This window comes from Phoca vitulina, unplaced genomic scaffold, assembly GCF_004348235.1.
Source record: "Phoca vitulina isolate PV1807 unplaced genomic scaffold, GSC_HSeal_1.0 scaffold2, whole genome shotgun sequence".
Taxonomy (NCBI): Eukaryota; Metazoa; Chordata; class Mammalia; order Carnivora; family Phocidae; genus Phoca; species Phoca vitulina.
The window spans coordinates 5,062,438-5,076,842 of NW_022589705.1; the positions used below are offsets into that span (position 1 = coordinate 5,062,438).

At 50.3% G+C, this 14,405-nt stretch overlaps 1 protein-coding gene across 1 annotated transcript in view; it reads right to left on the reverse strand.

The window, feature by feature from the left end:
- Positions 1 to 443: 443 nt before the first annotated feature.
- Positions 444 to 14,405, reverse strand: part of MAB21L3 (mab-21 like 3) — a 69,125-nt gene continuing 55,163 nt past the window's right edge. The window contains exons 3-7 of the mRNA XM_032420833.1: positions 12,046 to 12,186; positions 8,959 to 9,250; positions 5,764 to 5,942; positions 5,085 to 5,279; positions 444 to 677 (exon numbers count right to left, since the gene is read on the reverse strand). Of these exons, the coding sequence (XP_032276724.1) occupies positions 444 to 677; positions 5,085 to 5,279; positions 5,764 to 5,942; positions 8,959 to 9,250; positions 12,046 to 12,186 (1,041 nt within the window). The remainder of the gene's footprint in view (positions 678 to 5,084; positions 5,280 to 5,763; positions 5,943 to 8,958; positions 9,251 to 12,045; positions 12,187 to 14,405) is intronic.

Consider the following 14,405-nt stretch of genomic DNA (forward strand, 5'->3'; position numbering starts at 1 on the left):
GAGAAAGGTATATTCACAGCTGCATTTGACAAATGGAACAATAAGAAGAAGAATCGAGGCCAGTGGGCTGGAGACTCACTCCTGGGCCGCAGGCTGGTGCCTGGCCTTCCAGTGGCTCTCGTCTCTGTCCTCTCGGGCAGACAGTCGGAGCCCGAGCAAGGCAGAATACATTCCGTGCTGCCCGTCATCAGCTCAGAATCAGTGGTTTGGGGAAGCCTGAGGACAGCTGTCCCCAAGGGAGGTAGCTAGTGAGGGCTGGAACACTTGCTTGGCTCCAGGGAGGCCTGGGTCAGACATCTTGGGGTACAGCTTTCCCCTCTTAAGCGCTCCTGGGTCCATGTAATTTCCTGTGCCCTAGGTTGCTTCTCTCCTGGACAGGATCCTACAGAGAACGAGGTCAAGCCAGGATAAAACGTCTGAGAGCCTCCCAGGCAGGGGCAGCTTCAGGGCGGGCTGATCTGGGGGTTCTTCAGGAAGAGCGCCAGTCTCTGGGCCACCGCGTCCAGGTCGCCCGAGTTGGCAGACCGGAGGAGGTTGCTCTTTCGCACGAAATAGTGCCTCAGAAAGTGCTGGCTCACGCACTTGTGCAGTTTCCTCACCAGGCGCAGGAAGGCTTTGCTGAAGACCTGCCAGTCCTTCAAGTGTGGGTATTTCTCACAAGTCCAAAAGAGCACAGTCTGTGGAAGGAAGAGGTGGTATCAGACATCGTTCCAGGCCACGGGGGAGAGTATCTTCGGAAATGTTACTGAGCTCACATGGCCTTGGAAGGAGGGAGAAGGGAGTCACCCAGGGCAAGGAGGCTCCGCCATGATTTCATGATCCCCACCCTCAGGTGGGCTCTCGGCCTCAGCCTGCTGGTCTCCTGAGCCTTTGTCATTGTTTCTCTCGCCACTGACGTTTCCAGTGACCAGAACTCTCCTTAAACCTGCGATCCCCCACCCCGGGCAGATGCCTCTGCCTCCCACTTTACAGGGAAAATGGAAACCCTCATGGCAGCAACCAGGACAGTTCTAGACAGTTCTGCCTACACAAGCCTCTTCCTCTCTTCTTCTCTGCTTGACCACCCCACCTAGCCAGGTGAACCCCAGGCAGGGCTTGGGATCCCTCCTTCCAGGAGCTGTGTGGGACTGACTTCCCTCTTGAAACTGTTCTAAGCTCTCCTGCCCCACCCCCCTCCTAACCTCGCACCTCTCTGCAAGTGCAATCAGCTCCATCATCTGTCGTCATTTCCTCTCCTCTGGTTCCCATCTTAACCCACTGCAATACGGATTCTTCTGCCCTCAGGCCTCAGAAGCTGCTGTCTGTAAGGTCCAATGATCTCCATGTTGCTAAGTCCAACAGGACTTGCCCGGCCCTGGCCTTACCTGACCCTCCAGCAGAATCGAATTCTCCCACTCACAGCCTCCCTCTTGAGTCATTCTTCACCGGCTTCCAAGCCACTGTGCTCCCTGGATTTCTCCAGGCACTACAGCTACTCCTTGGCATGTTATCCCCTTGACCTGCATCAGTGCTGGAGTTTTGGAGGCTCGGTTCCACCCCCTCTTTTTTTCGTTCTCTCTTGCTTCCTTCCTCGGCAGCTTGAATCCCCACCAAACACATAGAAGTCACTCATAATTTTCTTTCTCCAAGCCAGACTTCTCCTCTGACCTCTTCCTCACCTGCTATCTCTTGGGAATCTGAAAGTTATCTCCGTCAACATGTCCCAGCTGTACTCATGGCCTCCCCCTCCCCACAGACCCGGTACGGCTCCAGAGCTGCTTGTCCAACCAGTCACGCAACACACAAGTCGGGAGTCACCCCTCCCTCACCAGCATCATCAACCCTGCCAGTCCTCTGAAGTGGTTCTCAAATCTACCCGTGTCTGTTCATCTCCACCATCTTCCTCCTCTTCCACCTCACCCGGACCTCTGTCCCCACTCTTGTCCCCATCCCGTCACCACGCACGCTGCAGCCAATGTGATCTTTTTGAAATATAAATCCACGGTTCTTCTTGTCTGAAAGAGTTTCAAGCCTTCTCCTGGTTGGTTAATGAAAGACCACAATCCTTCACAGGGTTTGGTGTACAAGGTTTGGTCCCTACCGTCCTTTCCAGCCTTGGCTTGCCCTCATCCTCCCTTGCTCTCTCCTTCCAGCCCCACTGGCCTCGTATCATGCTCTCTGCTACCACAGAGGGACTTCGCTCACATCCGACCTCTGCTGTATGGAACATACTTCCTTCCCCCAATTTGTCCAGGACACTCGTCTGTCAGATCAAATTCTCCTATGAGACCATTAGACACTCTCTTCACCACATACTCCTCAGAACGCCCATGATCACAGGGCTTGTCATCTCTGTATTTATGTATGCGATCCCCTACGAGGTTGTGAACTCTGTGAAAGAGGCCAATACCTATTTTAATGGCTATTATGTCACTAGCATCCAGCAGAGGAGCTGGCCCATGGGAGGCAGTCAAAAATGTTTAGTGACTAAGGGAAATAATTCACTAATGTTATGATTTGGATGTTGAGCATTTTTAAAATACAGTCTTTACTAAAAAGGAAAAGAGCAGTTTTAGCTTCATGGCAAGATACTGTGTATGTTTTGATTTAGATTACATTGTGCGAAGTAAATGAGTTGGAAATAATGTCATACTATCAAGATAGCCTAGACACAAAAAAGTGTTTTAATTCCTCTTGTAGTTAAGCTTTTATCTCCCTAAGCAAACCCGAAGTGGTTAGGCCTCTTATAATCAAGCCCCTGTGCCTTTGAGTGGGTTTTAGGAATAAATAAGCCAATGAAGGATGAGCTCTTGTTCACACGGAGTTGCTTTGTGGGGAGAGCCACTTTGGGGACGAGGTGAGAACCTCATCAGACCGTGTCAGACTGAAGGTGGGGTGATGATGACTGGCACATCCTTCCTAAGGCTGTTTTGCAACCCAGCTCTTCTACTTTCCCCAGACTGAAGGCTTGGCAAGGATCCCGCCCACTCAAGCCATCATCCGGGATGGTGTCACATTGTCACCAGCCACGTCCATCACTGCGTCTAAAGGTGAGGGCATCTTGGACCGAGGGTGGAACACTAGAACAGGCAGCTAGTAGTGCTTCTGTCTGTCCTGTCCTTCTCAACAAATAACCCCCCTTTTCAAATGCCCGTTCTTGAGAATGCATAATTCTGTGCCCTATTGGGGAGTTAGGGAGAACCAAAACAAAGCACATTTAAGGAGTTGCCCTAAAATCCTCTAGTGATTGAGAAGCCACTGGAATAAAAGTAAATCCTTGGGTGTAATGCAGTTTTGACAGCAGTCAAGGGTTGGGAGGCCCAGGGTGGCCCTATTCAATCTTGTCTAAAATATTCATGTCACTTAATATGTTTCCATCTGTCTTAATTATGAGGCAGTGAAGTCAATGGTTAAGATCATGAGGTCCGATATGAGATAGAATGGAGTTTGCTTCTCAGCTCTGACTCTTCCTAGTGTGGCTTCTAGAAAGGCAAGCAAGAAAGAAGCCAAACCCGCAGAATGAACTAGCCTATCCTCAGGAAGCACATGCCCTCGAGACCAGGTGGGTATTTTTAGGGGAATGTGCGTGGGCACATGTTGAGAATGTTGAAACTCCAGAGAAAGGCCCCAGTGTGTGCAAATGAGATATTAACAGATTCTCGGGCAGGTCAAGGAGGACAGGTTATTAGGAAAGAGAGGAAAGCCAAGCAAAGACTACTGCCTTCATGGGGGAAAAGTTGAATATGATGTGAAGGCATTCATTCATTTGCTCAATAATTATATATTGAGCAACTACTATGTACACAGCACTGGGAGACATACTAAGGCTGCAATAGTAGGTGCCCTTGAATAGCTTACATTGGAGCTAGAAGAGTTATCCAGGGCCAGAAGATGGCGGTCCCCTGAACGAGAGGGGGCACAAGCGGGAAGGCACCGCACAGACAGGCGGCCTGTGCTCACCTGTGCAGAAGGTCAGGGAGAAGGGACGAAGCTCCTGGATAGACCCCAGCTAGGCTTGGGCTGTGCTGTCTCTAAGCCGGCCACCTCCCGACCTCAGAGCACCACACAGCCGTGTTCCGGAAACGTCCCATTCACCATGTGCAGTTGGGAATTTGCAAAAGAGTTGAGGGTGTGATGGAAGGCCCCCTCCCCAGGGGGACCCCCTGATGTCCCAGCCCAGGTCAGGGTCTGCTGCTCTGGGTCGGTCCTCCCTGGTGCTCCCCATGCTGTGTGACTCCACGTGCACCTGGGGGACCACCTGACTGCCGATCTCCCCCGCTGAACCATCAGCTCCAAGGTAGCAGGAACCACTTCTGTGTTTGCTCACCTTGGACCTCCAGGGGTAGCGCTCACAGCTGGTGTCTGGCCCACGGTAACCTCAATAAACATTTGCTGAGCAAGTGAGTAAAGGCAGTCATGAATGTGTGTCGTTGGGTTTGGGACAAGGGGAGGCAGGTGCTGCAGAGTGAGGGGAAATCCCTGCCTGAGGATTTGGAACCCACGAGTTTAGGTCTGCAGCCTTGCTCACGTGGCAAGCCCCTTTTCCTGGTGGCCCCCCCTCCCCTACCTCCACCCCCGAGGGGCAGTGGCCGTAGCTGGCTAGACTGGGGACCCAGGGAGTCCTAACACCAGGGGAAACATGAATTCCCCTGAGGTTCGAGCCATCCGCAAGATTTCCCCAGACTGTAAGCTTCTCAGGGGCGCAGGCCACACGGTGTAATTGGTGCTGAACCTCAGTGCGGTTTCCGGCACAGAGTGGGCACTCGTGTTGGTTTGGTGAGTGAAATAAGTGGAGGGGAGAGACGGAGAGAGAAGAGGAAACAACCAAAAGAAAGGAGCGGAAAGAGGGCAAGTGGGGCAGGGAAGGGAGGAGGCGGAGGCCGTTCAGCCTGGGCAGGGCTGTCCTGGGCACACATGCAGCCCGGCTGTCGGGATCTCACTGGTGAGCAGGCAGTAACATATGGGATGGCCCATAGGGACACTAGGGACACTAGGGCCCCCTCTCGAATCGGTCGCATACACACACACCCGGTGTGAGTGGCTCTGGCCGGGCCCCGCGGGGCACGCAGAGAGGACCCACGCCAAGGCGGGGCGCGCCCGCTCACCTGCAGATGGTGGGACGTGATGACCGGCCTCTTTCCGGGACACCAGACGTCCTCCTTCATCTGCCTCAGGGCCTGGAGACACCTGCTGCGGCAGCCCCCGTCCTCGTCCAGTTGCTCCAACAGCACCTGCTCGGCCTGCAGGAAGCTCAGCTGCCAGTGATACTGCGAACGGGCCAGCAAGGCAAACCCAAATGACTGGGAAAAGAGAAAAACACCAGGAAAATGAGGAGGAGGCTGCTTGCCAGAGTAGAAAGCCAGCACTGAAGCCATCCACTACGCTGGGGGGGGCCTACCACCAGGCAGGCAGAACCTCCCACGTGGGGACGCAGAGGGGGGCTCAGGGCAAACCCCCTTCCTTGTGCACAGGGAACGGGAGAGACGGTGTCCACTTTCCCGCAGGCACTGGTTCTCCAAGCTGAGCCTGCACCTGGACAGCTTCACACACAGACTGCCGGGCCCTGCCCATCGGCTCTCATGGTCCCGAGCAGGGCCCGGGAATCCGCATTGCTAACAGGCTCTCAGGGGCCGCGGCAGACTGTGGGGCCCGCACCTGGAGCACCACTGATCGAGTGAAACCTCATTTCTCCCTTCCCAAGCTGGCTGACAGTCAGCGATGCTGGGGGTGGGCAAGCTGTGAGCGCCTCTGCTCTGGCGAGCTGGGCCCCCGGCTCCCCGATACCTTGATGCACTCCACTCTCTGTCGGGAAGGCCAGCGCCTCAGACAGGGAGGCCACCGAGCTTTCTCAGACCAGGCAGTAGGGATCTCCACTGCGGGGACCAGCTCTAGCTCCACCTGCCACGTGGCTGTTTCCACGGCAACCCAAACCGCAGAGTGGTGTGTTAGCATGCTGACCTTACCTGGTGGGAAATGACAAAGAGGCAATGAGAAGAGAAAGCCTGGCTCAGGCGAACATTCAAAGGAGGAATTGGGGAACAGTGGCGGTGAGCAGCTCCTTGCGCCTGGTGGGGCAACTACCACAGGTCGGCAGCACCCCAAGGGTGGGGTGTTCATGGCAAAACTAGACAATTAGCTGAGTAACTATTGATAGAAACGTTGCTAGAAAATCTCATGGTGGGTGAGTGTTGCTTTTTCCTCTCTCCACCCCCCCGCCGCCCCCAGGCTTTTAAGGCACCTTTTCTTTGAAAGTAATAAATTCTTTTCAGAAGGCTCAACTGAAGAAAAGAGACACAGAAGACAAAGATGGAGTATTTGCTAGTAAAAATGAAATCCAACCATTCTTCTACGCCCCCTCCATTCTGCCCAGATGTCCTGACCTTGTTGAGGACGGCATCCTCCCCTGACTCATTCACCTGCCTCCGGTGGAGTTCAGCTTAACCCGTCCCTTACCTGACTCCCAGTCTCTCGGATGGCATTGTTCCCACCATCCATTAAGCTAGTCTAGCCTCAGACGTATTTGTCATCCCAAGCCCTTGTAATTATAAAATACTTCAAAAGTGTGTCATAGCCATGGGCTGAAAGTGTCGAATGAGTGGGAAAAAGCCCCCACAGCCTCTCCCAACCAGGCAACGAGAGAGAGAGAGAAAATAAATGCATCTGGGCACATCTTTCAGCTCCTGTACTAGAATTCCTTGCTAATCTGTTCCCCCTTCTTTCAAAAGATACACAGTCGTTTTTTGTTTGTTTGTTTGCCTTCATTACAGATAAGGATGAGCTGTCTTGAATCGGGATCGATTATTTTTCTCTTGTTTGTTCAGAGAAGAAAATGGAAGCTCACTCATTAATCGTGTTAAGCCGTTCAAAAGGAAAACATTCCTCTCCTTGGCTGGGGTGTGATAAAGAGCTTATAGTCTGCATCTCATCAGAGCTGCCCAGACAGGAACATGACGACGTCTGGCACCCCGGCATTATTTACTGAAAGCATCTCACCAACCTGGCCCGTTTGCCAGCTCTCATTTGCACTTTCACTATTACCAGTGTTTCAAAGTGAAGAAGTCAGCACATGCTGGAACCAGCCTGCCCCGCCCACACCCCGCCTCTGCCCTGGCTCTGCTCATTTGGTGTGTGACCTCCTGCATGTTAGCTCAGCCCTCTCTAAACCTCAGTGCTCTCATCCATAAAACAGGCAGAAAAATAACTCCGACTCTCCAGGGTTGCTATGCGCAGGACATTTTCCACAAAAGCATCCTATACGTGGTAAGAATCCATTAAACGTGGGCTAATTCCATTATGGAAACTTTCAGAACAGTTCCGTCCAGACAGGTAAAAGCACATTCAAATCTTTTCCTTTCTACACATGTGTGGGATTGCGTCCTGTTCAGCACTTTGGTTTTTCCCTTCATTTTCCAACACAAGGATTTTTCACAACTCCGTGTGTACACACACGTACCCCATTCTTAAAGGCAAACGTAATACAATTTATTTCACAATTTCCCTTTGTTACTGACATTATTTCTAGTTATTTACTATTAGAGCCTATGGCCGTGGACGCCCTCGTGCATATTTTTTTTTCGTCTGCAGGAATGTAGTTCTAGAACTAGAATTCTTGAATTGTCAAGTTAAGCACATTATAAAAATAAAAACATACTAATCACCCTTTAAGAAGTAGGCACCAATTTATACTTCCAAGAACAATGTATGAAAAGGCCTTTTGTACCACACTCACCCTTACCCTGAGCATGATCATACTTTTTCATCGCCGTCAATCTATTAGGTATTTTAATGCACATTGCTTGAAATATGTTAGATGGAACATTTTTTCCCACTTTTTTTTTTAAGATTTTATTTATTTATTTGAGAGACAGAGAGAGAGCATGAGTCAGGGATAGAGGCAGAGGGAGAGGGAGAAGCAGACTCCCCGCTGAGCAGGAAACCTGATGCGGGGCTCCATCCCAGGACCCTGGGATCACGACCTGAGCCAAAGGCAGACGCTTAACCAACTGAGCCACCCAGGTGCCCCTTTTCCCCACTTTTTTACTATTACCTGTTTATATTCTTTTTCTGTGAGTCTTTTTTTTTTTTTGGTCATTATTTCTGTTGGTCTACTTGTATGTTTTCTTACTGGTTTACAAATACTCTTTTATAATTAAGGAAATCCGCCACTTTTTCCCAGTGTGAAATATACTTTTTTATTCTGTGGGAACAAAATGTGTGTGTGAGCGAATGTACACACATGCCACATGGTAGCATACAATTTAAGATTTGAGGACTGTCAAACTTAATCAGTTCTTTATGGCTTCTCATTTTTGCGTTTTGGCACAAGTCAGTGGTTTCCAAATGTGGCATCTCAATACACTGGGGGACGGCAGTCAGTTGGAGGGTGTTACAGAAATGTGCTAGTAACAAAGACCTGTGGTTTGCAAGTATTTTGCTTTTTAAAAAGTGTACCTAAGTTTTTAAATTAATGTCCAGGAAAGGGCACACAACCCAAAGCCCATCATGTCTCTGCCGGAGCAGTAATCCACGGAAATCCAAGCGGGTGCTGTACGAATTCCACTCTTCGGTGTCAAAGCAGAAAAAAGAGCTAATTCATACCGTGAGGAGTGAACAGATGTAAGGAGCACATGGTTAATGTCTCAATTTAGGGGCCCGAGCTTCAGGTAACACCTACGTAGAGGTTTTTTGTTTGTTTGTTTGTTCACAATTTTATTTATTTATTTGAGAGAGAGAGAGAAAGACAGTATGAGTGTGAGGGGCACAGGAAGATGGAGAGAGAGAGAATCCCAAGCAGACACCATGCTGAGCATGGAGCCCGATGCGGGGCTCGATCCCAGGACCCCAGGACCACGACCCGAGCTGAAACCAAGAGTCAGACGCTCAACGGACTGCGCCACCCAGGCACCCCTGAGCAGAGGTTTTATAAAGCAAAAGGGAAATGCCAGAAATTGCCCTTTGTCCTTTTCTTGATCAGCTCACCTGAGAGATGACAGGTTCCAACTGCATTTTCTACCAGCTTCCGGAACACCTGGAGGACCTTGGCGGGTACAATGTCTCCCTCAATGTTCACGTCTGCCTCGTGCCACTGCCACAGGCTCTTCATAAACTGCTCCACCTCCAGCCACTGCTGCAGGCCCTCCGGGTCCCGCAAGGGGCAGGACAGCCTGGCCCCCTGTAGGGTATAATATCGCCAGCGTGGCTCCCTCGCCTCCCTGTACCCGGCCAGGCCCTTCACGGGGACGGTGACCAGGAACTGGCTGGGGGACAAAACCTGCGGTCAAGAACGGAGACGGCAGTGTGAGTTCACAGACTTGAGAGGTAACCGCAATCCCCGGGGCGCCGACCTGTCGAACCGGGGAGCTCAGTGACTCCTCAAGCCTCAGCAATGCGCCCAGATGGACAGAGGGCTGCACCTGCCCGCTGCAGGCGGGTTCCATCTTTGTTCTGCCGCACTAACCACTGTAGTGGTCGGGCAGGTGAGTTCATTCACTGGGCCCTGGGTGTAAGAATCTGCAAGGAGAAGACTGAACCTGACCTGGAACTCGAGGGGGCACCGAAGCAGGGAGAAGAGAAGGCAGGGGAAGGAAATAGTATACAGTGAGTTCTGTGCATACTAAGCACTGCAAGTCTCAGGCATTAGACTGGGTGATGTTCCCAGTTACACGAAGAGGTGGGCTTCATTAACATTTCCCGGAGGAGGAACCTAAAGCTCAGAGGGGCTCTGAGATCTCCCTGGGGACACACAGCCAGTAAGTGGGAGAGCTTAAGCCGTCTGATGGCTTGTTCAGGGGTTGCTTTCTATGCTGGGCTGGCTCTCAGTCAGGGAGGAATGACCTGGATCAGGTGAAAGGCCTGGTATGGGAAGAGACAGGAGGAGGAGAAAGGATTCTGCAAAATGTCTCCCTTTCTTTTTGCCAGTACTGATGGCCCACGGCCAGTATTAATGACTGGTCCTTACAAAATCGCAGGTGAAATGAAAGGCAGTTGCTGAGACCACATGAGCTGTTGAGATGATTCTACGTTTAATAAAACTTAGAATAAAGCAAATGATCAGAATCTACCTACTCTGTTTCTATAAGTACCAGTTAGGCAGAGGTCAGGATGAAAGTGGTCAGGTCAATGGTCCGAAGGATAGAACAGATTGGCCAGCACTGCAGTATCCCCGGAAGGAGCTTGACCTCTGGCCACACCACGTGGCAGCCTACTCCACACCACACCTTTTCCCATCAGTCATCAGTTGTGCACTGGAAGATCCACCTCCTTTTCATGGAAAGTTCTGACCATGGCATCTGGTTAACCTTTGCTCAGGTCTCTGTCACTGGCCAATTCAGGGGTGAACACCAAACTCTGCCTCATTCTCAGAGAACAACAGTGTGACACTTTAGATAATGGATCCACATGACTTCTGGTGCCCATAGAAAGGTGGTGGGATTAAAAAAGGGAACAAATTTAAACTCCGGCACTCAAAATCAATACCTTCTTTGAACCCACTCGCATGTGAATTCGAGAGCACAACTATTATGTTAATAGTCACATAAATGGTGCTTAGTTAATACTTGCTGGATTTGATCCAAGATAAAATAAAAGCAATTTTTATACACCCCACTCCAACTATTTTCAAAACTTAATATGCAGGACAGGATGTATATAAATGCAAGATGTATTTTAACCTATGAATTCTAAGTGAGACCACAGAAGGAAATTTCTTTGGATATAATTCTAGGAAAAGTGGTGTTGTGTGTGGCTAAGTCGGTTAAGTGTCTGCCTTCAGCTCAGGTCATGATCCCAGGATCCTGGGATCAAGCCCTGCATCAGGTTCCCTGCTCAGCGGGAAGTTTGCTTCTCCCTCTGTCTCTGCAAATCCCCGTTCGTGCTCTCTCTCTCTCAAATAAATAAATAAATAAAACCTTTTTTTTAAAAAGTGGTATTGTGTTTCTACTCCTAGTCACTGGTCTCTATTGGTCTAATGCAGGTTAGAAGGGCGATAGAAGTGGGCAAACGATGTTGTGGGATGTGGGGATTGAATCTACTTTTAGAATTTTCATCCTGGGGCGAATTTCCCAAAATCTGTACTCTGTCCCCAGATGTACAGGTCCCAGAGTCTTGTGGATGGTACTTGTGCCCAACAACCTTGGAATGTTCTGGACCAGCAAGGGTCCTCAGTCCAGGCACTTATTTCTTTTACTTATTCATTCATTCCCTGAAGCTGAGCGTCTGCATGGGCCACACACCATGCTGGGTGCTAGCAATGAAGCGATCAATAAACATGATCTTTACAATCAAGGAGCTTGTAGTCTTGTGTGAGAGATAGGGCACGGATACATATATATCTAATACAAGTGAAAGGGGCTCTTAGGTGCCATAAGAAAAATCGAGATAAAGGAGCATGGGGACTCAGAAGGGCTCAGAGCCCCACTTGCCTCATCTCTGAAAGGCAACGAGCCATGTCTGTTCCTCAAGGTTGTCTGCAGGTGTGAGGGAGGCCGTTTCTGTGAGAATGGCTCAGCTCACACAGCACTGGTGCAGGAAGGCTGGCTGTCATGCATGGGCCCTGGTGGCTTAGAGTCCTGTCTGCAGCGGAGACAGGGGTGGCAAGGCTGCCCCTACACTTTCTAAGGGCCACCTCTTCCCCATCTTCCTTCCCGCACCTGCAGCCCATAGACTCTCGCTTTCAACCCTTTTCTCGCCAATGCCCTCCCTGAGCTCCTGTCCCCAGTCCCCAGTCTATTAAGTAGCTGCTGCATACATGAATGAGTGCTTAACTAAACTTCAGTTGTTACAGCACAGCGTGCTTGGAGTCCGAAGCCCCGGGCTCAGTTCTGGCTGTTGTGCCAAACAGGACGTGATCAGGACATGTGGCTTCTCAAAGCCTCCATTCTATCATCCATAAAGTAGGACCGTGGGGGCTCACATGACACAGCACCTCTGGAGCGAGTGTGTAAGTGGTAAATACTAAGAGGACCTGTGGAACATGAAGGGTTATTGGTACCCTCAGTCGGGTGATGCCTGGGGCACACTGAGACCCACCCACCCACACACCTTACAGAACAGGTGAGCCCTGCTTACCTTAATGTTCCCATTGTACGTGTCAGAGTAAGGGACGGCCTGGAATCGAATGTCTTGGTGGCTGATTTCTGTGGTCAGCTGGTGGACGACCCTCTGCACGTCCTCCACAATCTGGGAGATCTGCTGGCGCCTCACGCTCACCTGGGTGGGAAGGGATCAGCAGAGGCGGTCATTCCCAGGGCGGGGCCCAGGCACCGACACAGGGACATGATGAGACAGGCCCGGTGGTAGGGGACCACAGGAGCTCCGTCAAACAAGCCGGCCCTCCCAAGAACCCCAGGGCAGGCACATGCACCTAGGTGTGATGGCACTCGCTGGTGGTTCAGTGTTCTTTGAAATACAAGCATTCACTCTGCATTAATCCAGCTCCTGTGTGCAGTGGGCGCTGGGGCACAACAGCGAACGAGAGAAGAGCAAACAAGATAGACGTGTCCCCATATGTAGAGGATAGAGGTACACGTGTGTATATGCACACGCATATACACGTATATATGCACACACACGTATGTGTGTGTATAATCCAACATCAGGTATGATAAATCCCATGACAACAAATAAAACAGGATAAGGGACTAGAGAGTAAAGGGGCTGCTATTTTAGATCGGGTGACCAGGGAAGGCTTCATCTAAGTGAGCCCTGACAATAGCAGGGGAGAGCAAATTCCGAGGCCCCCTAAAGCAGGAGCATGCCTGGCAAAGCAAGGGGGCCCCTGTGCTTGGACCCAGGAAAAGGGAAAGGAGGGTGACGGGAGATGAATTTGGAAAGGCTGGCGTGGCCAGCCCATCCCACGGGGCTTTGCGTGCCGTGGTGAGACTCTGAAATGGGGTGAGAATGGTTGCGGTCCAGGTTGGTGGAGATGAAGCAGTTCAACGCGTGTAATCATGCTGCAGACAGTTTCCTGTCTTCTGTCGTCCATAAATGATGGCTCTCTGGGCCCCAGTACTCACCCTCCTTTTGCTACTAGACCCATAAGAAAAGGCACGTGTTTATGTTCCCTCAGAATCCGCACTGCAAGTTCCCCAGAACCGGAATTACTGTGAGAAAGTTGAGCACCAACATTACATACGAAGCTTCAGAGATACTCAAGGTTTAGGGAACTAGGTGTTTGTGGGGAACACACAGGAACTTTTAGTAAACTCCAGGAGAGTTTGGAAGATCCAAATGAAGAAGAAATGGGAAGAGTCTGTGTTTTCTGAAATGGAGGGGCTCTGTTCTGTTGCTCAGGCTGGTGCCATGACAAGGGTCCCCCTTGGGGAGGCTGCTGAACCTGGCCGGGAACTGACTGGAAGCAATATTTGATATACCTAAATGCAGTGTCCACTGTGAATCTTTATGTTCCCTCTGTTTTGTATAATGGCTGTGTCTATGTATTCTCTAGTCATTGAAGACACCCATAAATTAGTCAAGAAAACTGTCCAAGTCAAAGAGATTTCTAGCTGTTTTTCTAAACTAACTCATCAGCTAGTCCAGTCACCCAGGACTTCATACCTCCCACCAACAAACCCGACAGAGGTCACAAATGTGCATATGCACATATGCTGTATGTCACATGTACAAAGTGTCATATATAAAGTTAGCTCATTGATAAACATTTATTTAGCACCTCTGGGTGCCAGGCACTCTGTGACTTGCTGGGGCCCAGCAATGAGTAACACAGACATCACCATGGTTTACAGTAGGTGGGAAGACAGGCGTGAGTACTGAATATAAACATGGGGGCCATGACAGGGAAGTGGAGGGTGCCCCTGGGTTCAACGGAGCAGGTGACCTAGTCTGAAGCCTGAGACCTATTTTAAAGGTCCCTATCCCCACACAGGGGAATGTCTTTGAAAAACTAATACCCTCCAGATGCCTAGGAATAACAAGAAACATAAGACGAGGCTCCTGATCTCAAGGAAGGAAATACATGATATACACGAAATAGTCTTTTCAAAATCCATGTGTCTTGCCTGACCTTAGATATGATGATCATGTCTACATAGGCTTTTAATGCCATTTTCTTGCCACCAGCTACCCACCCACCGCTCTCGTATGTCCACCCACTACATTCATCATGGGAGGGCACCTTTCTTGAGCATTTGTAAGCTGTTGAGATTCTGCATCTTCCAGAGTGTCCAAGTGGAAGAGAAAAGGTGGTCACAGAGGGGGCAGATCATTTGCCATGCCCAAAATAAAGGAAAATGCATTTAGTAGCCCACGATGAAGGGTCCCCTGCAGGGTAGGACCTCTATGTGCTGTGATTCAACTCCATTAGATCAATTTTGTTGAACACTTTATGCCAGGTGCTATGTGTACGTGTTTGTTGTCAAGAGGTTTACAGATGACACAACAGAGCAAGACAAATAGACTGGAAATTAAAG